Source organism: Pseudophryne corroboree, chromosome 1 (assembly GCF_028390025.1).
Source record: "Pseudophryne corroboree isolate aPseCor3 chromosome 1, aPseCor3.hap2, whole genome shotgun sequence".
NCBI lineage: Eukaryota > Metazoa > Chordata > Amphibia > Anura > Myobatrachidae > Pseudophryne > Pseudophryne corroboree.
Window position 1 is genome coordinate 539,537,829 of NC_086444.1, and position 26,565 is coordinate 539,564,393.

General features: G+C 50.6%; 1 protein-coding gene across 4 annotated transcripts in view; it reads right to left on the reverse strand.

Moving 5' to 3' along the window:
- Positions 1-26,565, reverse strand: part of PSIP1 (PC4 and SRSF1 interacting protein 1) — a 369,617-nt gene that overhangs the window by 214,899 nt on the left and 128,153 nt on the right. For all 4 annotated transcript variants that reach the window (XM_063914078.1, XM_063914077.1, XM_063914076.1 and 1 more), the window contains exon 5: positions 30-149. In XM_063914078.1, coding sequence (XP_063770148.1) covers positions 30-149 — 120 coding nt within the window. The remainder of the gene's footprint in view (positions 1-29; positions 150-26,565) is intronic.

Here is a 26,565-nt window from a genome sequence, read left to right on the forward strand (position 1 = left end):
AGAAAAAAAAGTTTATTTCTTTAATGTACCTTTGATGCTGCGCTTCTCCTTTTTTTATGTGGCATCTTATCCTCATTTTCCTCTAAGTCTTCTTCCATTTGTCCTTCTTCTGCTTCTTGCTCAGCAGCATCGGCAATAGACAGATAGTTCTAAAACAATAACATAATATTCCAGGTGTATTTTTGAAAAAGCAAAACATGATACAGTACAGTGAATTTAACGTTCAAGAGTTTACATCAGCGGTGGCCAACCCGCGGCTCTCTCGAGCCGCATGTGGCTTTTTCTTCTTCCGCATGCGGCTCGGTCGGCTCTCGCTGCCCGCCTCCTGCTGCCCAACTTATCACTGTTTCTAATGGCGCCGGCCCGTGAGCCAATCAAATCTCGCGGATCGGCAGCCAAGGCTCCTGATTGGCTCACGGACAGGCGCCAAATTGAAGCTCAACACCGCCGCCAGAGACTGAGGGGCAGGAGAGGCGCCCCTCACTAACAGAGCAGCTTGAGCAGCGCAGTGAGCAACACTTGTGTGTGTGTGTTTGGGGGGGGGGGGGGGGGGGGCTACTGGGGGGACATGCGTATCTTGCACTGGGGGCATATCTGGCACTGTGGGGACATGTGTATCTGGCACTGGAGGCATATCCGGCACTGTGGGAACATGTGTATCTTGCACTGGGGGCATATCTGGCACTGTGGGCATATCTGATATCGTGGGGACATGTGTATCTGGCACTGGGGGTATAGCTGTCACTGTGGGGACATGTGTATCGGGCACTGAGGACATGTGTATCTTGCACTGGGGGCATATCTGGCACTGTGAGGACATGTGTATCTGGCACTGGAGGCATATCCGGCACTGTGGGGACATGTGTATCTGGCACTGGGGGCATATCTGGCACTGTGAGGACATGTGTATCTGGCACTGGAGGCATATCCGGCACTGTGGGAACATATGTATCTTGCACTGGGGGCATATCTGGCACTGTGGGCATATCTGGCACTGTGGGGACATGTGTATCGGGCACTGGGGGCATATCTGATACCGTGGGGACATGTGTATCTGGCACTGGGGGCATATCTGTCACTGTGGGGACATGTGTATCGGGCACTGTGAGGACATGTGTATCTTGCACTGGGGGCATATCTGGCACTGTGAGGACATGTGTATCTGGCACTGGAGGCATATCCGACACTGTGGGGACACGTGTATCTTGCACTGGGGGCATATCTGGCACTGTGGGGACATGTGTATGTGGCACTGGGGGCATATCTGGCACTGTGGGGACACGTGTATCTGGTACTGGGGGCATATCTGGCACTGTGGAGACGTGTATCTAGCATTGTGGGGACATGTGTATCTGGCACTGGGGGCATATCTGGCACTGTGGGGACACGTGTATCTGGTACTGGGGGCATATCTGGCACTGTGGAGACGTGTATCTAGCATTGTGGGGACATGTGTATCTGGCACTGGGGGCATATCTGGCACTGTGGGGACATGTGTATATGGCACTGGGGACATATCTGGCACTGTGGAGACGTGTATCTAGCACTGTGAGGACATGTGTATCTGGCACTGGGGGCATATCTGGCACTGTGGAGACGTGTATGTGGCACTGGGGGCATATCTGGCACTGTGGGGACATGTGTATCTGGCACTGGGGGCATATCTGGCACTGTGGGGACATGTGTATCTGGCACTGAGGGCATATCTGCCACTGTGGGGACATGTGTATATGGCACTGGGGGCATATCTGGCAGCATATCTGGCACTGTGGAGACGTGTATCTAGCACTGTGAGGACATGTGTATGTGGCACATCTGGCACTGTAGGGACATGTGTATCTGGCACTGGGGGCATATCTGGCACTGTGGAGACATGTGTATCTGGCACTGGGGGCATATCTGGCACTGTGGGGACACGTGTATCTGGTACTGGGGGTATATCTGGCACTGTGGGGACATGTGTATCTGGCACTGAGGGCATATCTGGCACTGTGGAGACGTGTATCTAGCATTGTGGGGACATGTGTATCTGGCACTGGGGGTATATCTGGCACTGTGGGGACATGTGTATCTGGCACTGGGGGCATATCTGGCACTGTGGGGACATGTGTATCTGGCACTGGGGGCATATCTGGCACTGTGGGGACATGTGTATCTGGCACTGGGGGCATATCTGGCACTGTGGGGACATGTGTATCTGGCACTGAGGGCATATCTGCCACTGTGGGGTCATGTGTATATGGCACTGGGGGCATATCTGGCACTGTGGAGATGTGTATCTAGCACTGTGAGGACATGTGTATCTGGCACTGGGGGAATATCTGGCACTGTGGGGACATGTGTATGTGGCACTGGGGGCATATCTGGCACTGTAGGGACATGTGTATCTGGCACTGGGGGCATATCTGGCACTGTGGAGACATGTTTATCTGGCACTGGGGGCATATCTGGCACTGCGAGGACATGTGTATCTGGCACTGGGGGCATATCTGGCACTGTGGGGACATGGGTATGTGGCACTGAGGGCATATCTGGCACTGTGGGGACATGTGTATATGGCACTGGGGGCACATCTGGCACTGTGGAGACATGTGTATCTGGCACTGTCAGGAAATGTGTATCTAGCACTTTGAGGACATGTGTATCTGGCACTGGGTGCATATCTGGCACTGCGGAGATGTGTATCTGGCACCATGGAGACATGTGTACCTGGCACTGTGGAGACATGTGTATCTGGCGCTGGGGGCATATCTGGCATGGGGGGGGGGGGGCGGGCGGGCATGTGCGCATCTGGCACGGGGGGGTGGCGCATGTGCGCATCTGGCACTGGGGGGTGGCGCATGTGCGCATCTGGCACTGGGGGGGGGCATGTGCGTATCTGGCACTGGGGGGGGTATGTGCGTATCTGGCACTGTCGGAACATGTGTATCTGGGTATCTGGCACTGGGGGCATATCTGGCACTGTGAGGACATGTGTATCTGGCACTGGGGGCATGTCTGGCACTGTCGGGACATGTGTATCTGGCACTGGAGGTATATCTGGCACTGTGGGGGCCTATATGCATCTGGCACTGTGGGGGCCTATATGCATCTGGCACTGTGGGGGCCTATATGCATCTGGCACTGTGGGGGCCTATATGCATCTGGCACTGTGGGGGCCTATATGCATCTGGCACTGTGGGGGCCTATATGCATCTGGCACTGTGGGGGCATATATGCATCTGGCACTGTAGATGCACCCAGTTTTTGGCGTTTTTATATGTATGTGACACTGTACTGGGGCATTATATATATGTGGTACTGTAGAACATGACTAAAAACTGGGTTATGACACAGGGTCATAATCCTACAAACGTCATACTGAAGTATGTGCACAAAAAACAGGATTTTAATTACCTACCGGTAAATCCTTTTCTCGTAGTCCGTAGAGGATGCTGGGGTCCACATTAGTACCATGGGGTATAGACGGGTCCCTTGGGAGCCATGGGCACTTTAAGAGTTTAATAGTGTGGGCTGGCTCCTCCCTCTATGCACCTCCTACCAGACTCAGTCTAGAAACTGTGCCGAGGAAACGGACATACTTCGAGAGAAAGAAATACACAGATAGTGGTGAGATTCACACCAGCTCACACATAACAGAAAACTAAGAAAACCAGCTTGAAACATTTCAGCAACGGCTGAATAAGAGTACTTAACCAAGTAACAATGCAGTACTGAACCAAGTAACAACTGCAGGAAAACGAAGCGCTGGGCGGGCGCCCAGCATCCTCTACGGACTACGAGAAAAGGATTTACCGGCAGGTAATGAAAATCCTATTTTCTCTTACGTCCTAGAGGATGCTGGGGTCCACATTAGTACCATGGGGATGTACCAAAGCTCCCAATACTGGAGTGAGAGCGCGTAGGCTCCTGCAGAACCGATTGACCAAACTTAAGGTCCTCAGACGCCAAAGTATCGAACTTGTAGAACTTCGCAAACGTGTTCGACCCTAACCAAGTAGTCGCTCGGCAAAGTTGTAAAGCCGAGACACCCCGGGCAGTCGCCCAGGCAGAACCCACTTTACAAGTAGAGTGGGCCTTGACAGATTTTGGACACGGCAATCCAGCCGTAGAATAAGCATGCTGGATAGTAAATCTGATCCAGCGAGAAATCGTCTGTTTAGAAGCAGGACACCCCACCTTGTTGGGATCATAAAGGACAAACAGAGCGTCCGATTTTCTGTGATGAGAAGTTCTCTTCACATAAATCTTCAAAGCCCTCACAACATCCAAGGACTTTGAGGTAATTGAAGAGTCATTAGCCACTGGCACCACAATAGGTTGGTTGATTGATATGAAAAGCCGACACAACCTTCGGAAGAAATTGCTGACGCGTCCTGAGCTCAGCTCTATCTTCATGGAAAATTAAGTAGAAGCTCTTGCAGGACAATGCCCCCAATTCTGACACACATCTAGCAGATGCTAATGCCAACAGTGTTACCGCCTTCCAAGTAATAAACTTGACATCAACCTCCTGTAAAGGCTCAAACCAATCCGACTGCAGGAACTGCAGCATCATATTAAGATCCCATGGTGCCATAGGAGGCACAAAGGGAGGCTGGATGTGCAGAACCCCTTTCAAGAATTTCTTCCAGCCAATTGTTTCTGGAAGAAAATGGACAAGGCTGAAATCTGGACTTTTATGGAGCCCAAGCGTAGGCCCACATCCACACCTGCTTGCAGAAAAAGGAGAAACCGCCCTAGTTGAAACACCACCGTAGGAAACTTCTTGGATTCACACCAAGACACGTACTTTTTCCAAATTCGATGGTAATGTTTAGACATTACTCCTTTCCTAGCCTGTATCAGGGTAGGAATAACCTTGTTCGGAATACCCTTCCGAGCTAAGATCTGGCGTTCAACCTCCATGCCGTCAAACGTAGCCGTGGTAAGTCTTGATAAGCGAACGGCCCCTGTTGCAGAAGGTCCTCGCGAAGAGGAAGAGGCCTCGGATCTTCCAGCATGAACTCCAGAAGATCCGCATACCAAGCCCTTCTTGGCCAGTCCGGAGCAATGAGGATCACCTGAATTCTTGTTCTTTTTATTAGTTTGATCCTTGGGATGAGTGGAAGTGGAGGGAACACATACACTGACTGGAAAACCCATGGAGTCACCAGGGTATCCACCGCCACTGCCTGTGGGTCTCTCGACCTGGAACAGTAACTCCAAAGCTTCTTGTTGAGGCGGGAGGCCATCATGTCTATTTCAGGTACACCCCAAAAACCTGTCAATTCCGCGAACACCTCCGGTGGAGGCCCCACTCTCCTGGATGGAGATTGTGTCTGCTGAGGAAGTCCACTCCTGGAATGAAGACTGCTGACAGCACCACCGCGTGTTTTTCTGCCCAGCGGATGATTCTGGTTACCTCCGACACTGCAGCTCTGCTCTTCATTCCGCCCTGTCGGTTTATGTAGGCCACTGTAGTTACATTGTGTGACTGAACCTGAATGGCCTGATCTTTCAGAAGATGTGCCGTATACGGCCCTTAGTTCCAGAAAGTTTATCGGAAGGATGCATTCCAGACTTGACAACTTCCTTGGAAGTTTTCCCCTTGGGCGACTGCACCCCAACCTCTGAGACTTGCATCCGTGGTTAGAAGGATCCAATTCTGAATCCCGAACCTGCGGCCATCTAGTAGGTGAGAAGTTTGCAGCCACCAGAGGAGCGAGATTCTGGATTTCGGCGACCGACGTATCCTCTGGTGCATGTGAAGATGAGATCCTGACCATTTGTCCAGGAGACCTAGTTGGAAGGACCGTGTGCCAAATCTTCCGTACTGTAGAGCCTCGTAGGAGGCAACCATCTTTCCCAGAAGGTGAATGCAGTGATAAACTGACACCCGGGCTGGCTTCAGGACATCCCGGACCATTGTTTGTATCACCAACACTTTCTCCGCCAGTAGAAACACCCTCTGTACTTCCGTGTCGAGGATCATCCCCAGGAAGGACAGCCTCCTTGTCGGCTCCAAATGCGACTTTGGAAGATTCAGGATCCATCCATGATCCTGGAGTAGTTGAGTTGAGAGAGCAATGCTCTGTAACAACTTCTCCCTGGAAGACGCCTTTATTAGCAGATCGTCAAGATAAGGAATTATGTTCACACCCTGCTTGCGGAGGAGTAGCATAATTTCCGCCTGACCTTGGTGAACACCCTCGGAGCCGTGGAGAGGCCAAATGGCAGTGCCTGGAACTGATAGTGACAGTACAGTAGCACAAATCTTAGATAAGCCTGGTGAGGTGGCCAGATCGGAATGTGAAGGTACGCATCCTTGATATCTAGGGATACCAGACATTCACCCTCCTCCAGACCTGAGATTACCGCTCTCAGAGACTCCATCTTGAATTTGAATTCCCTCAAATAAGGGTTCAATGACTTTAGGTTCAATATTGGCCTGACCGAACCATCTGGTTTCGGTACCACAAACAGGTTTGAGTAATAACCCTTGTTTGTTAGGTGAGGTGGAACTGAAACAATGACATTTGACTTTAGCAATTTTTGAATGGCTTCCTGTAGGATAGCACTTTCTGTCAGTTAAGCTAGTAAGCTTGATTTGAAGAATCTGTGAGTTGGGAGTTCTTGAAACTCCAGTCTGTACCCCTGGGTAACAATATCCTGTACCCAGGGATCCAGGCATGAGGAAGCCCAGACATGACTGAAATTTCTTAGTCTTGCTCCCACCTGCACGATCTCCAGGCTGGGAGGTCCACAGTCTGGTCGAGGATTTTGAGATTTTGGGGAAGCAGAACGAGGTTTCTGTTCCTGGGAACCTGTTGGTGCAGGTTTTCTGGATTGCTCCCCGACCTCCTCTAAAGAAAGTGGAAGGGGGTTTGGACTTAACTTTCGCAGTCCAAAAGGACTGCATTGTAGATGTAGGATAAGATTTCCTTGTCGGCGGTGCTGCAGAGGGAAGAAAAGTTGACTTACCCGCAGTTGCCTGTGGAAATCCACGCATCTAAGGCTTCCCCAAACAGAGCCTGACCTGTGAAGGCTAGGTTCTCCACACTTTTCTTGGATTCAGCATTCGCAGACCATGCATACCGAGACAGCCATGGAAGAAGCTCTCGCATTAAGATGTCCAAGGCCCTTCATGGCTTCCACCATGAAACCTGCAGAATCCTGTACTTGACGTAAAAACAATTCAATGTCACTTCTATCCATAGAATCACTTTACTATGGCCTTAGAAATCCATGCACAAGCAATAGTGGGTCGTAAAGCTACGACATTAGCTGTGTATAATGATTTGAGTGTAGTCTCAATCTTGCGGTCAGCCGGCTCTTTTAAAGTGGTGGACCCAGGGACAGGTAAAACCACCTTCTTAAGACAATCTAGATACAGAAGCGTCTACTACCGGGGGGGTTTCCGACTTTTTCCTGTCCTCCTCAGGGAAAAGAAAAGCATTGAGAACCCTTTCTGGGATCTGGAACTTTTTCTCGGGTGTGGTTCGTTTTATCGACAGTATCTAGGTCGACAATGTTTAGGTCGACCACTATAGGTCAACAGTCACTAGGTCGACATGGATGGAAGGTCGACAGGGTTTCTAGGTCGACATGTGCTAGGTCGACAGGTCTAAAGGTCGACATGAGTTTCGTTTTTTTTGTGTCGTTTTCTTCGTAAAGTGACCGGGATCCCAAATTAGTGCACCGCGTCCCCTCGCATGGCTCGCCATGCTTCGGGCATGGTGCCTTCGCTCCGCTACCGCTTCGCTCGGCACACTTTACCGTTCCAATCGTAGTCCACATGGATCGTTAAGTATGAAAAAATCCAAAAAAATTTTTTTTTTTTGAAAAACTCATGTCGACCTTTAGACCTGTCGACCTAGCACATGTCGACCTAGAAACCCTGTCGACCTTCCATCCATGTCGACCTAGTGACTGTCGACCTATAGTGGTCGACCTAGACATTGTCGACCTAGACACTGTCGATCTTCAGATCGGATCCCCTTCTTCTCTGGGTTTTCCCAGGATTTTTCAAACAGTGCGTTTAATTCCTTAGACGCAGGGAATGTAAGGGAGGTTTTCTTATTGTCTGTAAAATAAGCCTCCTCTACCTGCTCAGGTACCTTATCAGTAATGTGTGAAATGTCCCTAATAGCCTCAATCATGAGTTGCACCCCCTTAGCAAGGGATGCCTCCCCCCCCCCAGTAAATCACTATCACCGTCCCCTAAATCAGAGTTGGTGTCCATGTCAGCTTGCATTATCTGGGCAAGAGCACGCTTTTTAGGGTATATACCAGGGGCTTTTGATGAGGCAGTGGGAGCTGAATACGACAAAACCACTACAGATTGTCTTAAAACCTGTGTTTCAGTCTCATTATGAGCTATCCTAGATGAAATCTGGGATATCATTCCCTGGATAGAAGACACCCATGGGGGTTCAGATTCAGAAGCCTGGGACAGTATATTACATACCTGACTACATGGAATAGACTCTTCAGAAGAAGATACACACTGTGCAGCACAAGACACAGAGTCCCTGGACATGGTAATGTGAGATATATCAACACACACAAACACAGGAAAATGCAGACAGTTTCCCCACAGAGTACCTTCAGAGAGACACAGAGTATAAGGAGCCAGCCACACAGCGCCCCAAAAGGCAGTTATTATGATAAATGCCTGGGTTGGCTGAATAACCTCAATAGATTACACAGTGAAATATAACACTCTCCCCCCCTTGTCTAATACACCCTGGTACCGCAGAGGATATCTGGAGTGAAGAGGAGGGCAGCGCTCCTTGTCAGCGTCTGTAGTGTGATCAGCAGGGAGAAAAACGAGTTTCATGGTAAGAACTTACCTTTGTTAAAACTCTTTCTGCGAGGTACACTGGGTTCCACAAGGATAGACATTGGGGTATACAGTAGGTTCTTGATCCGAGGCACCAACAGGCTGAAAAGCTTTGACTGTTCCCAAGATGCATAGCGCCGCCTCCTCTATAACCCCGCCTCCCTGCACAGGAGCTCAGTTTTTAGTTAACCAGCCCAATGCAGTAGCAGGAAAAGAGACGACAAGTTAGTAGCAACAAACACCACATTCTCACGACAGGAGAAGTGTCAGCGGCTAATGCCATACCAACCCAAAGAAGCTAAGTGCGTCAGGGTGGGCGCCTTGTGGAGCCCAGTGTACCTCGCAGAAAGTGTTTTAACAAAGGTAAGTTCTTACCATAAAACTCGTTTTCTGCTGCAGGGTACACTGGGCTCCACAAGGATAGACATTGGGGATGTCCTCAAGCAGTTCCTTATGGGAGGGTGACGCACTGTAGTGGGCACAAGAACCCGGCATCCAAAGGAAGCATCCTGGGAAGCGGCAGTATTGAAGGCATAGAACCTTATAAACGTGTTCACTGAGGACCACGTAGCCGCCTTGCACAATTGTTCAAGGGCCGCACCACGCCGGGCCGCCCAAGAAGGTCAAACGGACCGAGTAGAATGGGCCAAAATGTGAGCAGGAGCTGACAGACCAGCCCTCACATAAGCATGTGCAATCACCATTCTAATCCATCTGGCCAAAGTCTGCTTGTGTGCAGGCCAGCCCCGTTTGTGAAACCCAAACAGAATAAAGAGAGAATCAGATTTCCTAATAGAAGCAATTCTATTCACATAGATACGGAGAGCCCGTACCACATCCAAAGACCGCTCTTTGGGAGACAAACCAGGAGAGACAAGGGCCGGGACCACAATCTCCTGATTAAGGTGGAACGAAGAAACCACCTTAGGCAAATAACCGGGACGAGTCCTAAGAACCGCCCGGTCACGGCGAAATATCAGATATGGGGAACTACAAGGCACCCAAATCCGACACTCTTCTAGCTGAGGCAATAGCCAGCAGAAACACCACCTTAAGGGAAAGCCACTTAAGGTCAGCTGAACCAAGAGGTTCAAACGGAGACTCTTGTAATGCCTCCAAAACCACAGACAAGTCCCAAGGAGCCACAGGCGGGACATAGGGAGGTTGGATACGAAACACACCCTGATTAAAGGCATGCACATCAGGTAAGGTCGCAATTTTTCTCTGAAACCACACCGACAATGCAGACATTTGAACCTTGAGGGAGGCCAGACGCAGGCCTAAGTCCAGGCTCTGCTGAAGAAAGGCCAACAACTTGGCTGTACTAAACTTGGAAGCGTCATAATTGTTAGATGCGCATCAAACAAAGTAAGAATGCCAGCCCCTATGGTTAATCCGAGCAGAAGCCGGTTTCCGGGCCCGCAACATAGTTTGAATGACCGCCTCAGAAAACCCTTTAGCCCTCAAGACGGAAGCTTCAAGAGCCACGCCGTCAAAGACAGACGGACTAGGTCCTGGTAGACACAGGGGCCCTGAACGAGGAGGTCTGGGCGTTGTGGAAGTAGGATTGGATGCTCCGACGATAGGCCCTGCAGGTCTGAGAACCAGTGCCATCTGGGCCACGCTGGAGCTATGAGAAGCAGGATTCCTCTTTCTTGCTTGAACTTCCGAATTACCCTGGGCAGGAGTGACACCGGAGGGAACACGTACGGCAGCCGAAACCTCCAAGGCACCGCCAGCGCATCCACGAATGCTGCTTGAGGATCCCTTGTCCTTGCTCCGAAGAACGGAACCTTGTGTTTGTGTCGAGACGCCATCAGATCCACGTCTGGAAGGCCCCACTTTTCCACTAGGAGCTGAAACACTTCTGGATGGAGGCCCCACTCTCCGGCGTGTACGTCCTGACGACTGAGAAAGTCTGCTTCCCAATTCAGGACTCCCGGAATGAATATTGCCGATATGGTCGGTAGATGGCGTTCCGCCCATTGCAAAATCCGTGAGACTTCCTTCATTGCCAAACGGCTTCGGGTGCCGCCTTGATGATTTATGTAAGCCACTGCGGTGGCGTTGTCCGACTGTACTTGAACAGGACGGTTCTGAATTAAATGCTGGGCCAGGTTCATCGAGTTGAAGACCGCCCGCAATTCCAGAACGTTGATCGAGAGGAGAGACTCCTCCTTTGTCCACCGACCATGAAGGGAGTGTTGCTCCAGCACCGCCTCCCAACCCCTTAGACTGGCATCTGTCGTCAACAGGACCCAGTCGGATATCCAGAAGGGACGGCCCTGCACAATCGCTGGTCCTGCAGCCACCAGTGCAGCGACAGACGGACCTCCGGAGTCCATGAGATCATGTGAGACCTGATCTGGTGAGGCAGGCCGTCCCACTTGGCCAGAATCAGCCTCTGGAGGGGGCGAGAATGGAATTGAGCATACTCCACCATGTCGAATACTGACACCATGAGGCCCAGCACCTGCATTACCGAATGTATCGACACTTGCGGACGAGAGAGGAAGCAACGAATCCTAGAATCCTGTCCTGAAGCTTCAGGACTTTCTCCTGAGACAAGAACAACCGCTGGTTGTGAGTGTCCAATAGCGCTCCCAGGTGCACCATGCTTTGAGCAGGGACCAGGGAGGATTTCTTCCAGTTGACGAGCCACCCGTGGGCTTGCAGAAACCGGACAGTCATATCCAGATGACGCAGGAGAAGTTCTGGGGAATTTGCCAGGATCATCAAGTCGTCCAGATACGGTAGGATCTTGACCCCTTGACGGCGGAGTACCACCGTCATCACCGCCATAACTTTGGTGAAGACTCGCGGAGCCGTAGTTAAACCAAAAGGCAACGCCCGAAACTGGTAATGGAGGTTGCCAATCGCAAACCTCAGGTATTGCTGATGCGACACTGCTATAGGAATATGCAGGTAAGCATCTTGTCTATCCAGGGAGACCATATAATCCCCAGGTTCCAAGGCCAGAACTATAGAGCGAAGGGTTTCCATACGGAACTTGAAGACTTTCACAAACTTGTTCAATGCCTTGAGATTGAGAATGGGCTGGGAGAACCCATTCGGTTTTGGGACTAGAAACAGCGGAGAATAGTACCCCCGGCCTCTCTGAGCAAGAGGCCCTGCTTGTGGTATGCCTGACCTTTTGCTTTACCTGAAGGACGAAAAGAAGTACCTTTAGCCTTTGACACAGAAGGAGCGGTACTTGGCAGACAGGCAGTTTTGTCAGTAGCCAAGTCAGCCAATATCTTATTTAGGTCTTCCCCAAACAGAATATCTCCCTTAAAAGGGAGTACCTCCAGGATTTTTCTAGAGTCCAGATCCACAGACCAGGATCTCAGCCACAATATCCGGCGAGCCAGGACTGACGTAGTAGAGGCCTTGGCTGCTGGAATACCGGCATCAAAAGCCGCCTCTTTAATATAGTGAGGAGCTGTGACAATATATGACAAGCATTATTTAGCATGGTCAGAAGAGATTTCAGCTTCCAACTCTAGGGCCCATGCTTCAATAGCCTCTGCAGCCCATGTTGCTGCAATAGTGGGCCTTCGTGCAGCATCCGTGAGGGTGTAAATCGCTTTCAGACAACCCTCCACGCGTTTATCCGTAGGCTCTTTTAGAGACATGACTGTAGTGACAGGTAGAGCTGAGGAAACCACCATCCTAGCCACATGCGAGTCTACTGGAGGAGGCGTTTCCCAATTTTTAGACAGCTCTGGCGCGAGGGGATAGCGAGCCAGCATCTTCTTTTGAGGCACAATCTTCTTCCCTGGGTTTCCCCAGGATTCCCGACATATTTCCACTAGGTGGTCAGAATGAGGTAAAACTTGTTTAACCACCTTCTGACGCTTGAACCTATCTGGTTTCTTAGGAGGGACGGATGGCTCGGGTTCATCCGTAATCTGTAGAATCAACTTAATAGCCTCCAAAAGATCAGGAACATCCACATGTGAACTACCCTCCCCATCAGCAGTATCTGTGTCAGAATCTGTGGGGTCAGTGTAAGCGTCATCTTCATCAGACGAGGTGTCAGAGACAGCAGTGGATTGTGAGGAGGTAAGAGCTCGCTTAGAGGACCCCTTGGTCTTAGGCGAGCAAGGGTCAGAATTTTTAGTAGACCAGGACTGGTTCAATTTCTTCAATTGAGCAGACAAGTTATCTGCCCACGGCGGGTTAGCCGCGGGTACCACATACGGTTGAACCGGCATAGGAAGTCCCATAGGGGGCGTTAGTTTAGTAACTAGCGTATTCAGAAGTGTGGAGAAAGTGGCCCACGGCGGGTCATTATGGACCCCCGTTGCCACAGTTTCACTGGGGGGCAAGGCGCCCCCAGAACCAGAGCCCGCAGCTTCTATATTCTCCTCATAGGCATCTGCGGTGTCAGCAACACCGGTAGTGTGTACAGCCCCAGAACCGTTACCTTCATAAGCAGACATGAAATAACTTGCAATATCAGATAACACAGTACAATTGTCAGCAGCACAATACCTCTTGCCCAAACCCCTGCGCAGTGTAGTCAGCACCAGCAGGGATACAGGAGAGATATAGTGACTAAAATCACAGAGAAAAAATAAGATTTTACTCACCGGTAAATCTATTTCTCGTAGTCCGTAGTGGATGCTGGGGACTCCGTAAGGACCATGGGGAATAGACGGGCTCCGCAGGAGACTGGGCACTCTAAGAAAGAATTAGTACTAATGGTGTGCACTGGCTCCTCCCTCTATGCCCCTCCTCCAGACCTCAGTTAAGGAAACTGTGCCCGGAAGAGCTGACATTACAAGTAAAGGATTTTGGAATCCAGGGTAAGACTCATACCAGCCACACCAATCACACCGTACAACTCGTGATAACACATCCAGTTAACAGTATGAACAACAAACGAGCATCACTCAACGGATGCCACATAACATAACCCTTTATTAAGCAATAACTATATACACGTATTGCAGAAAGTCCGCACTTGGGACGGGCGCCCAGCATCCACTACGGACTACGAGAAATAGATTTACCGGTGAGTAAAATCTTATTTTCTCTAACGTCCTAGTGGATGCTGGGGACTCCGTAAGGACCATGGGGATTATACCAAAGCTCCCAAACGGGCGGGAGAGTGCGAATGACTCTGCAGCACCGAATGGGCAAACACAAGGTCCTCCTCAGCCAGGGTATCAAACGTGTAGAATTTTGCAAAGGTGTTTGAACCCGACCAAGTAGCAGCTCGGCAACGCTGTAATGCCGAGACCCCTCGGGCAGCCGCCCAAGAAGAGCTCACTTTCCTTGTGGAATGGGCTTTTACTGATTTTGGATGCGGCAAGCCAGCCGCAGAATGAGCCTGCTGGATCGTGTTACAAATCCAGCGAGCAATAGTCTGCTTTGAAGCAGGAGCACCCAGCTTGTTGGATGCATACAGGATAAACAGCGAGTCAGTTTTTCTGACTCCAGCCATTCTGGCTACATACATTTTCTAAGCCCTGACTACATCAAGCAACTTGGAATCCTCCAAGTCACGAGTAGCCGCAGGCACCACAATAGGTTGGTTCAAATGAAAGGATGACACCACCTTCGGCAGAAACTGCGGACGAGTCCGTAATTCTGCCCTGTCCATATGGAAAACCAGATAGGGGCTTTTACATGACAAAGCCGCCAATTCTGACACACGCCTAGCCGAAGCTAAGGCCAATAGCATGACCACTTTCCACGTGAGATACTTTAGCTCCACGGTCTTAAGTGGCTCAAACCAGTGGGATTTCAGGAAACCCAACACCACGTTGAGATCCCAAGGTGCCACTGGTGGCACAAAAGGGGGCTGAATATGTAGCACTCCCTTAACAAACGTCTGAACCTCAGAAAGAGAAGCCAGTTCTTTTTCAAAGAAAATGGATAGGGCTGAAATCTGGACCTTTATGGACCCCAATTTTAAGCCCATAGTCACTCCTGACTGTAGGAAGTGCAGGAACCGGCCCAGCTGGAATTCCTCTGTAGGGGCCTTCCTGGCCTCACACCAAGCAACATATTTTCGCCATATACGGTGATAGTGCTTTGCTGTCACGTCCTTCCTAGCCTTTATTAGCGTAGGAATAACTTCATCCGGAATGCCTTTTTCCGCTAGGATCCGGCGTTCAACCGCCATGCCGTCAAACGCAGCCGCGGTAAGTCTTGGAACAGACAGGGTCCCTGTTGCAACAGGTCCTGTCTGAGAGGCAGAGGGTCCTCTGTTAGCATTTCTTGCAGTTCCGGGTACCAAGTCCTTCTTGGCCAATCCGGAACACTGGGGTAAATTTACTAAGATTCGTATTTTCCCGTTTGAGGTCAAAGTTCAATCACGAATGACATCGAAAGTGTAAATATGCAACTTTTTGAATTGATTACGACTAATTTACTAAGCTGCCGTATTCTGCATTTTCGTTTTTTCCGATGTCGATGTCATTCGTTTTTTTAGGCAGTGTTTTACGTGAGTGACTTGTAAAACACTGCCGACTTTAATACAATGAATCTCGGCCGGATCTGAGAGATCCGTGCAGGGCTTCATTGTGCACCTTGTAAAAAAAATAAAAAATGTTAAAACTTTAAAAAAAAATTGCGTGGGGTCCCCCCTCCTAAGCCAAACCAGCCTCGGGCTCTTTGAGCCGGCCCTGGTTGCAAAAATATGTGAAAAAAATTGACATATTTAAGCAACCAGCACCGGGCTCTGCGCCTGGTCCCCCATTGTAACCAATGGTGGGAACTTTGTGGTCAGCGGTGAGGTCACTTTCGGTCAACCGCTGACCTCAAAGTTCCCACCATTGGTTACAATGGAGCGCATAGGCGCTACATTGTAACACTGCCGTGTGCCGCCTGTCAGACAGTACAGGAGCACACAGCCGATCAGGAGGGTGCCACAACGTGGCGCTCCCTGATTGGCTGAAGAAACCCACTTAGACATCAGTCAGAGGGGGTTTCTGGCATTCGGGGAAAGGGGTCCCATGTGAAAACATGGGGCCCCTTTCAGTTCGTGGTCGGGTGTCCCGTTTTTTTATTTTTACAAGTACGTGGATTACAAATGGATTATCCGAGGAGCCCTCTACACTGGATTTGGTGAGTAGGATTTTTTCAACAGGTACACCATGGATTCTACTGGAGAAGAGGACCGACCCTCGTGTGAACATAAGGTAAGTATGTGTATATGGTGGTGTGTATGTATGCATTAAAGTTATACTTTCAAGGTGTGTGTGTAATGTCTTTATTGGGGTATTTTTTTAGTAGTAGTACTACAGGTACCAGCGGGCCCGGTTTTCCGCCGCATGCTGGTGCTTGTGGTTCTCCATGTACCAGCTTGCGGGGGAGGCTTGCTGGGACTTGTAGTACTGCTACTAAAAACAATATTCATTACTTTCAACAAAGGCTATCAGCCCCCCATCCGCAGCCCATTGGATGGGGGGGGACAGCCTCGGGCTACACCCCTGGCCCTTGGGTGGCTGGGGGGGGGGGACCCCTTGATTGAAGGGGTCCCCACTCCCCCAGGGTACCCCGGCCAGGGGTGACTAGTTGGATATTTGATGCCACGGCCGCAAGGCACTGTATAAAAGTGACCCCCGGCTGTGGCATTATCTGTCCAGCTAGTGGAGCCCGATGCTGGTTTCAAAAATACGGGGGACCCCTACGCTTTTTGTCCCCCGTATTTTTGGAACCAGGACCAGGCGCAGAGCCCGGTGCTGGTTGCTTAAATATGGGGGAACCCCTGTCAATTTTTCCCCCATATTTTTGCAACCAGGGCCGGCTCAAAGAGCCCGAGGCTGGTTTGGTTTAGGAGGGGGGACCCCACGCAATTTTGTTTAGAAAAATAATAACATTTCCCACCCCTTCCCACTGAAAAACATGCACGGATCTCATGATATGCCCCAGGGTCAGTAAAATAGTCTCCCTGTCCAGGGTATCTATTTCCTCAGATAGAGTATCTGTCCATGCTGCTACAGCACTACACATCCAGGCCGAAGCAATTGCTGGCCTCAGTAGAGTACCGGAATGTGCATAAACAGACTTCAGGATACCTTCCTGCTTCCTATCCGCAGGATCCTTTAGGGCGGCCGTATCCTGTGACGGCAGGGCCACCTTCTTAGATAAGCGCGTCAACGCTTTGTCTACTGTAGGGGAGGATTCCCAGCGTAACCTGTCCGTTGGCGGGAAAGGATACGCCATAAGTAATCTTTTGGAAATCAGCACTTTCCTATCAGGAGAATCCCACGCTTTTTCACATAATTCATGTGAAGGGGGAAAAGTCACCTCTTGCTTTTTCTCCCCAAACATATAAACCCTCTTGTCAGGGACAGGGTTTTCCTCTGATATATGCAACACATCCTTCATTGCTATAATCATGTAGCGGATGGCTTTAGCCATTTTAGGCTGCAATTTTGCCTCATCGCCATCGACACTGGAGTCAGAATCCGTGACGATATCTGTGTCAACAATTTGGGATAGTGGGCGCTTTTGAGACCCTGCCGGCCTCTGAGCTGTAGGCATGAGTTGAGACCCTGACTGTCCCAAGGCTTCAGCTTTATCCAACCTTTTATGCAAGGAGTTTACATTATCATTTAACACCTTCCACATATCCATCCAATCAGGTGTCGGCGCCGTCGGCGGAGACACCACATTCATCTGCACCTGTTCTGCCTCCACATAGCCTTCCTCGTCAAACATGTCGACACAATCACACCGCACACACACAGGGGACGCTCTAATTGAGGACAGGACCCCCACAAGGCCTTTTGGGGAGACAGAGAGAGAGTATGCCAGCACACACCCCAGCTCTATATAACCCAGGGATTACACAGTAACTTAGTGTTTACCCAGTAGCTGCTGTATAACTGATTTATGCGCCTAAATTTATGTGCCCCCCCCCTCTCTTTTTACCCTCTTTCTACCTGGAGACTGCAGGGGAGAGCCTGGGGAGCTTCCTCTCAGCGGAGCTGTGGAGAGAAAATGGCGCTGGTGAGTGCTGAGGAAGAAGCCCCGCCCCCTCAGCGGCGGGCTTCTGTCCCGCTTTCTGTGTAAAAATAATGGCGGGGGCTCATACATATATACAGTGCCCAGCTGTATATATGTGACTTTTGCCAAGAGGTATCATAATTGCTGCCCAGGGCGCCCCCCCCCCCCCTGCGCCCTGCACCCTACAGTGACCGGAGTGTGTGGGTAGTGTGGGAGCAATGGCGCACAGCTGCAGTGCTGTGCGCTACCTCATGTGAAGACAGGAGTCTTCTGCCACCGATTTTGATGTCTTCTTGCTTCTGCCGGCTTTTGTCTTCTGGCTCTGCGAGGGGGACGGCGGCGCGGCTCCGGGAACGGACGACCAAGGTTAAGATCCTGTGTTCGAACCCTCTGGAGCTAATGGTGTCCAGTAGCCTAAGAAGCGCAACCTAGCCGCAGTTAGTAGGTTTGCTTCTCTCCCCTCAGTCTCACATAGAGAGTCTGTTGCCAGCAGAAGCTCTCTGAAAATAAAAAAACCTAACTAAAATACTTTCTTATCAGCAAGCTCAGGAGAGCTCACTAAAAGCACCCAGCTCTGTCCGGGCACAGATTCTAACTGAGGTCTGGAGGAGGGGCATAGAGGGAGGAACCAGTGCACACCATTAGTACTAATTCTTTCTTAGAGTGCCCAGTCTCCTGCGGAGCCCGTCTATTCCCCATGGTCCTTACGGAGTCCCCAGCATCCACTAGGACGTTAGAGAAATACAAATTAGAGTATATCTTGTGAATATCCTATATTATATTTTCTCTAACGTCCTAAGTGGATGCTGGGGACTCCGTAAGGACCATGGGGATTAGCGGCTCTGCAGGAGACTGGGCACAACTAAAGAAAGCTTTAGGACTACCTGGTGTGCACTGGCTCCTCCCACTAAGACCCTCCTCCAGACCTCAGTTAGATTCTTGTGCCCGGCTGAGCTGGATGCACACTAGGAGCTCTCCTGAGCTCCTAGAAAGAAAGTATATTTAGGTTTTTTATTTTACAGTGAGATCTGCTGGCAACAGACTCACTGCAGCGAGGGACTAAGGGGAGAAGAAGCGAACCTACCTAACAGGTGGTAGTTTGGGCTTCTTAGGCTACTGGACACCATTAGCTCCAGAGGGATCGACCGCAGGACCCGACCTTGGTGTTCGTTCCCGGAGCCGCGCCGCCGTCCCCCTTACAGAGCCAGAAGCAAGAAGAGGTCCGGAAAATCGGCGGCAGAAGACTTCGGTCTTCACCAAGGTAGCGCACAGCACTGCAGCTGTGCGCCATTGCTCCTCATGTACACCTCACACTCCGGTCACTGATGGGTGCAGGGCGCTGGGGGGGGGCGCCCTGAGGGCAATATATGACACCTTGGCTGGCAAATCTACATCATATATAGTCCTAGAGGCTATATAGATGTAAAATTACCCCTGCCAGTATTCCAGAAAAAGCGGGAGAAAGTCCGCCGAAAAAGGGGCGGGGCCATCTCCCTCAGCACACTGGCGCCATTTTTTCTTCACAGTGCAGCTGGAAGACAGCTCCCCAGGCTCTCCCCTGTAGTTTTCAGGCTCAAAGGGTTAAAAAGAGAGGGGGGGGGGGGGGGGGACTAAATTAGGCGCACTCAGTTATAGTGTTAATCCCTGGGGCCGACACCAGAGTGGATGGATAGGTGGAAGGTATTAACCGACAATGTCAACTCCTTACATAAAAGGCTGGATGACGTAGCAGCTGTGGGACAGCCGGCTTCTCAGCCCGCGCCTGCCCAGGCGTCTCAAAGGCCATCAGGGGCTCAAAAAACGCCCGTTACCTCAGATGGCAGACACAGATGTCGACACGGAGTCTGACTCCAGTGTCGACGTGGTTGAGACATATACACAATCCACTAGGAACATCCGTTACATGATCTCGGCAATGAAAAATGTGTTACGCATTTCTGACATGAACCCAAGTACCACATAAAAGGGGTTTTATTTTTGGGGAGAAAAAGCAGCCAGTGTTTTGTTCCCCCATCAGATGAATGAATGAAGTGTGTAAAGAAGCGTGGGTTCCCCCGAAAAGAAACTGGTAATTTCTAAACAGTTACTGATGGCGTACCCTTTCCCGCCAGAGGATAGGTCACGCTGGGAGATATCCCCTAGGGTGGATAAGGCGCTCACACGTTTGTCAAAAAAGGTGGCACTGCCGTCTTAGGATACGGCCACCTTGAAGGAGCCTGCTGATAAAAAGCAGGAGGCTATCCTGAAGTCTGTATATACACACACACTCAGGTTCTATACTGAGACCTGCAATTGCCTCAGCAAAATAGTGCTGCTGCAGCGTGGTCTGATACCCTGTCAGATGATATTAATACCCTAGACAGGGATAATATTTTGCTAACATAGAGCATTTTAAAGATGTCGTCTTATATAGGAAGGATGCACAGAGGGATATTTACCGGCTGGCATCCAGAATTAATGCAATGTCCATTCTGCCAGGAGGGTATTAGAAACCCGGCAGTGGACAGGTGATGCAGCCTTTAAAAGGCACATGGAGATTCTGCCTTATAAGGGTGAGGAATTGTGTGGGGATGGTCTCTGGGACCTCGTATCCACAGCAACAGCTGGGAAGAAAAATTTTTACCTCAGGTTTCCTCACAAAAGCCTAAGAAAGCACCATATTTTCAGGTACAGTCCTTTCGGCTTCAGAAAAGCAAGCGGGTCAAAGGCGCTTCCTTTCTGCACAGAGACAAGGGAAGAAGGAAAAAGCTGCTCCAGGCAGCCAGTTCCCAGGATCAAAAATCTTCCCTCGCTTCCTCTGAGTCCACCGCATGACGCTGGGGCTCCACAGGTGGAGACAGGTGCGGTGGGGGCGCGTCTCGGGAACTTCAGGGACCAGTGGGCTTGCCCACAGGTGGATCCCTAGGTTCGGCAAGTAGTATCACAGGGATACAGGCTGGAGTTCGAGGCGACTCCCCCTCGCCGTTACCTCACATCAGCCTTGCCTGCTGCCCTCGGAGAAAGGTAGTACTGGCGGCAATTCACAAGCTGTACTTCCAGCAGGTGAAATCAAGGTACCCCTCCTTCAACAAGGCCGGGGTTACTATTCCAAAATGTTGTGGTACCGAAACCAGACGGTTCGGTGAGACCCATTCTAAAATTGAAATCCTTGAATACTTATATACGAAGGTTCAAGTTCAAAATGGAATCGCTCAGGGCGATTATTGCAAGCCTGGAGAATTTCAGGGTATCACTGGACATCAAGGATGCTTACCTGCATGTCCCTATTTACCCTCTTCACCAGGTGTACCTCAAAATTGTGGTACAGGATTGTCATTACCAATTCCAGACGTTGCCGTGGGTCTGTCCCCGGCACCGAGGGTATTTACCAAGGTAATGGCCGAAGTACTTATCCCGTACTTGGACGATCTCCTTATAAAGGCGAGGTCCAGGGAGCAGTTGTTCGTCGGAGTAGCACTATCTCGGGAAGTGCTACAACAGCACGGCTGGATTCTGAATATTCCAAAGTCGCGGCTGGTTCCTACGATGCGTCTACTGTTCCTGGGTATGGTTCTGGACACAGAACAGGATAAAAAGGGTTTCTCCCGGAGGAGAAGTCCAAGGAGTTGGCGTCTCTAGACGAAGACCTCCTAATACAAATACAGGTGTCGGTGCATCAATGCACGCGAGCCTTGGGAAAGATGGTAGCTTCTTACGAAGAAATTCCATTCGCCAGGTCCCATGCAAGGATCTTCCAGTGGGATCTGTTGGACAAGTGGTCCGGGTCGCATCTTCAGATGCATCGGCGGATAACCCTGTCTCCAAGGGCCAGGGTGTCGCTGTGGTGGTGACTGCAGAGTGCTCATCTTCTAGGGGGCCGCAGATTCGGCATACAGGACTGGGTCCTGGTGACCACGGATGCCAGCCTTCAAGGCTGGGGGGCAGTCACACAGGGAAGAAACTTCCAAGGCCTATGGAAAAGTCAGGAGACTTCCCTACACATAAATGTTCTGGAACTATGGGCCATTTACAATGCCCTAAGTCAGGCTAGACCCCTGCTTCAACACCGGCCTGTGCTGATCCAGTCAGACAACATCACGGCGGTCGCTCAGGGAAACCGACAGGGCGGCACAAGAAGCAGGACGGCGATGGCAGAAGCCACAAGGATTCTCCGATTGGCGGAAAATCATGTGTTAGCACTGTCAGCAATGTTCATTCCCGGAGTGGACAACTGAGAAGCAGACTTTCTCAGCAGACACGACCTCCACCCGGGAGAGTGGGGACTTCATCCAGAAGTCTTCCAAATGATTGTACACCGTTGGGAAAGGCCACAGGTGGACATGATGGCGTCCCGACTCAACAAAAAGCTACAAAGATATTGCGCCAGGTCAAGGGACCCTCAGGCGATAGCTGTGGATGCTCTGGTAACACCGTGGGTGTACCAGTCGGTGTATGTGTTTCCTTCTCTGCCTCTCATACCTAGGGTAATGAGAATAATAAGGAGAGGAGTAAGAACTATACTCATTGTTCCGGGTTGGCCAAGAAGAGCTTGGTACCCAGAACTCCAAGAAATGATCTCAGAGGACCCATGGCCTCTGCCGCTCAGACAGGACCTGCTGCAGCAGGGGGCCTGTCTGTTCCAAGACGTACCGCGGCTGCGTTTGACGGCATGGCGGTTGAACGCCGGATCCTGAAGGAAAAGGGCATTCCGGAGGAAGTTATCCCTACGCTATTTAAAGCTAGGAAAGAAGTGAACGCAAACCATTATCACCGCATATGGCGGAAATATGTTGCGTGCTGTGAGGCCAGTAAGGCCCCAAAAGGAGGAATTTCAGCTAGGTCGATTACTGCACTTCCTACAAGTCAGAGGACTATGGGCCTAAAATTGGGTTCCATTAAGGTCCAGATTTCGGCTCTATCGATTTTCTTCCAAAATAGAACTGGCTTCACTGCCTGAAGTTCAGACTTTTGTTAAGGGAGTGCTGCATAGTCAGCCCCCGTTTGTGCCTCCAGTGGCACCGTGGGATCTCAACGTAGTGTTGGATTTCCTGAAGTCGCATTGAGTTGAGCCACTTAAATCCGTGGAGCTACAATACCTCACGTGGAAAGTGGTCATGCTGTGGGCCTTGGCGTCGGCCAGGCGTGTATCAGAATTGGCGGCTTTGTCATGCAAAAGCCCTTATCTGTATTTTATATGGATAAGGCGGAATTGAGGACTCGTTCGCAAGTCCTTCCTAAGGTGGTATCAGTTTTCATGTGAACCAACCTATTGTGGTGCCTGCGGCTACTTTAGACTTGGAGGATTCCAAGTTACTGGACGTAGTCAGGGCCCTGAAAAATATATGTTTCCAGGACGGCTGGAGTCAGAAAGACTGACTCGCTATTTATCCTGTATGCACCCAACAAGCTGGGTGCTCCTGCTTCTAAGCAGACTATTGCTCGCTGGATCTGTAGCACGATTCAACTTGCAAATTCTGCGGCTGGACTGCCGCACCCTAAATCTGTAAAAGCCCATTCCACGAGGAAAGTGGGCTCTTCTTGGGCGGCTGCCCGAGGGGTCTCGGCTTTACAAATTTGCCGAGCTGTTACTTGGTCGGGGTCAAACACTCTTGCAAGAGTCTACAAGTTTGATACCCTGGCTGAGGAGGACCTAGAGTTTGCTCATTCGGTGCTGCAGAGTCATCCGCACTCTCCCGCCCGTTTGGGAGCTTTGGTATAATCCCCATGGTCCTTACGGAGTCCTCAGCATCCACTTAGGACGTTAGAGAAAATAAGATTTTACTCACCGGTAAATCTATTTCTCGTAGTCCGTAGTGGATGCTGGGCGCCCATCCCAAGTGCGGATTGTCTGCAATACTTGTATATAGTTATTGCCTAACTAAAGGGTTATTGTTGAGCCATCTGTTGAGAGGCTCAGTTGTTCTCATACTGTTAACTGGGTATAGTATCACGAGTTATACGGTGTGATTGGTGTGGCTGGTATGAGTCTTACCCGGGATTCAAAATCCTTCCTTATTGTGTCAGCTCTTCCGGGCACAGTATCCTAACTGAGGTCTGGAGGAGGGTCTTAGTGGGAGGAGCCAGTGCACACCAGGTAGTCCTAAAACTTTCTTTAGTTGTGCCCAGTCTCCTGCGGAGCCGCTAATCCCCATGGTCCTTACGGAGTCCCCAGCATCCACTACGGACTACGAGAAATAGATTTACCGGTGAGTAAAATCTTATTATTATAAACCTGACGCACCAAGCCCCCTCAGGTTATAGAATATAGGGATAGCAAGTTGAGTGAGAGACACGAAATGGAAATCACCCAGCAAGCTAATGCACACACATAGTCACAGTTATACAATGCAGAGGTTATTACCAACAATAATACTGCACTGTACTAGCTTATATATATAGCTATGTAGTCTATAGATATAACACTGCACAGTAAGAACTGGATGTATATCACAGGGTACTTGTACCAGAGAACCCCGACTAAATGCACTCTTTCTTAACTATCACTGTCTAAATGACATGTAGAATACTTAATTGTCTTGTAAAGTCACAGTGCTGACTACCAGGCGGCTTTACAAAAGGAGGATTTGCCCAAGCAGTCCCATGGACAGTGTAGCTGAGAGAAATGCCACCAAAACACTGACAGGGAGTGAGGGAGAGACAGCTATGCAGCTCCAGGGCGGGAACATTTACTGGAAAATGGCGCCCTGGGGCTGGGGGAGGGGCTCCAGGTCTAAGCCTTATCCCCTCTGCTGGCAAAACCACCTGGTACTGCGGGCTACAAATACAAAGGTTTAAAGAGAAAACCTGACCTGCACCCATGCCCTGGTGATCTAGTGGGATCGCCTGTACTGCCACAGTGTCCACCGCCAGCGCGCGCAGCCCGCCTCCTACCGGCCGCGCCAGATCGCAATACAGCACGGGTCCCGTGAGCGGGACCCACTCACCACCTCCCGAAGCTTGGCCACGCGATCCCGGAGAGCCCCAGTCGTGTGTGCCTGACAAGAAGAAAACCGAAGCCTCCCGCTGTAGTTACCCGGCAACCAGGGCGCGGGAGTGTACAGCTCCGCTGGGGAGAGATGGAACTGCAGCAGTGAATGTCTCCTGACATCTACACACTGCTGCAGCCCTTGAAGTCTTCACTTTTCTTCATAAAAAAGCTCTTCTTAGGGCTGCCTGAAGCAGCCCCTCTGTTATGTGCCTGCTATCTGCGGCACCAACTACAAAACTGAGCTCCTGTGCAGGGAGGCGGGGTTATAGAGGAGGCGGCGCTATGCATCTTGGAAACAGTCAAAGCTTTTCAGCCTGTTGGTGCCTCGGATCAAGATCCTACTCTACACCCCATTGTCTATCCTTGTGTTGCCCAGTGTACCCCGCAGCAGAAATAGCACTGGTGAGTGCTGGATTCCCTCGGAGGACGAAGCCCCGCCCCCTGTAATGGCACGTCTTCCTGCTGCTGAGATTATATTGGCCTGAGGTAAATGTGGTTGCTAACAGCGGGATTAGCCCATTAGCCTCTGTATACCAGTGTAGGGTCTGTACGCTGGCTCAGGGCGCCCCTCACAGCACCGCACATTGTACCGCTGAGCCCTCCGGAGCGCAGCTTCACAGGGCTGCGCTCCAACCCTTATGCCGCCATTTTCATCGGCGTCCCGCTTACCGGGGCACCGGCATCATACTCACCACTCCATCTTCTGGCTCTGTTAGGGGGTGGCAGCCGTGCTGCGGAAGTGAGTGGTCGCCTCGTGGGCTTGCGATCATCACCCTCAGGAGCTCAGTGTCCTGTCAGTGGAGATAGGAGCCATTAACCTCTAGGGTTGGATCCTACTGCCTAAGTCCCACGAAGCAGGGATGGCTGTTGACAGCAGCCTCCCTGTACCGAACTCTTTTTATAAAACAATAAAACTAGAAAAAATAAGATTTTACTCACCGATAAATCTATTTCTCGTAGTCCGTAGTGGATGCTGGGGACTCCGTAAGGACCATGGGGAATAGCGGCTCCGCAGGAGACTGGGCACAGCTAAGAAAGATTTAGGACTACCTGGTGTGCACTGGCTCCTCCCACTATGACCCTCCTCCAGACCTCAGTTAGGATACTGTGCCCGGAAGAGCTGACACAATAAGGAAGGATTTTGAATCCCGGGTAAGACTCATACCAGCCACACCGTATAACTCGTGATACTATACCCAGTTAACAGTATGAAATAGAACGGAGCCTCTCAACAGATGGCTCAACAATAACCCTTTAGTTAAACAATAACTATATACAAGTATTGCAGACAGTCCGCACTTGGGACGGGCGCCCAGCATCCACTACGGACTACGAGAAATAGATTTACCGGTGAGTAAAATCTTATTTTCTCTGACGTCCTAGTGGATGCTGGGGACTCCGTAAGGACCATGGGGATTATACCAAAGCTCCCAAACGGGCGGAAGAGTGCGGATGACTCTGCAGCACCGAATGAGAGAACTCAAGGTCCTCCTCAGCCAGGGTATCAAATTTGTAGAATTTTGCAAACGTGTTTGCCCCTGACCAAGTAGCAGCTCGGCAAAGTTGTAAAGCCGAGACCCCTCGGGCAGCCGCTCAAGAAGAGCCCCTTTCCTCGTGGAATGAGCTTTTACAGATTTAGGGTGCGGCAGTCCAGCTGCAGAATGTGCAAGTTGAATCGTGCTACAGATCCAGCAAGCAATCGTCTGCTTAGAAGCAGGAGCACCCAGCTTGTTGGGTGCATACAGGATAAATAGCGAGTCAGTCTTCCCGACTCCAGCTGTCCTGGAAACATACTTTTCAGGGCCCT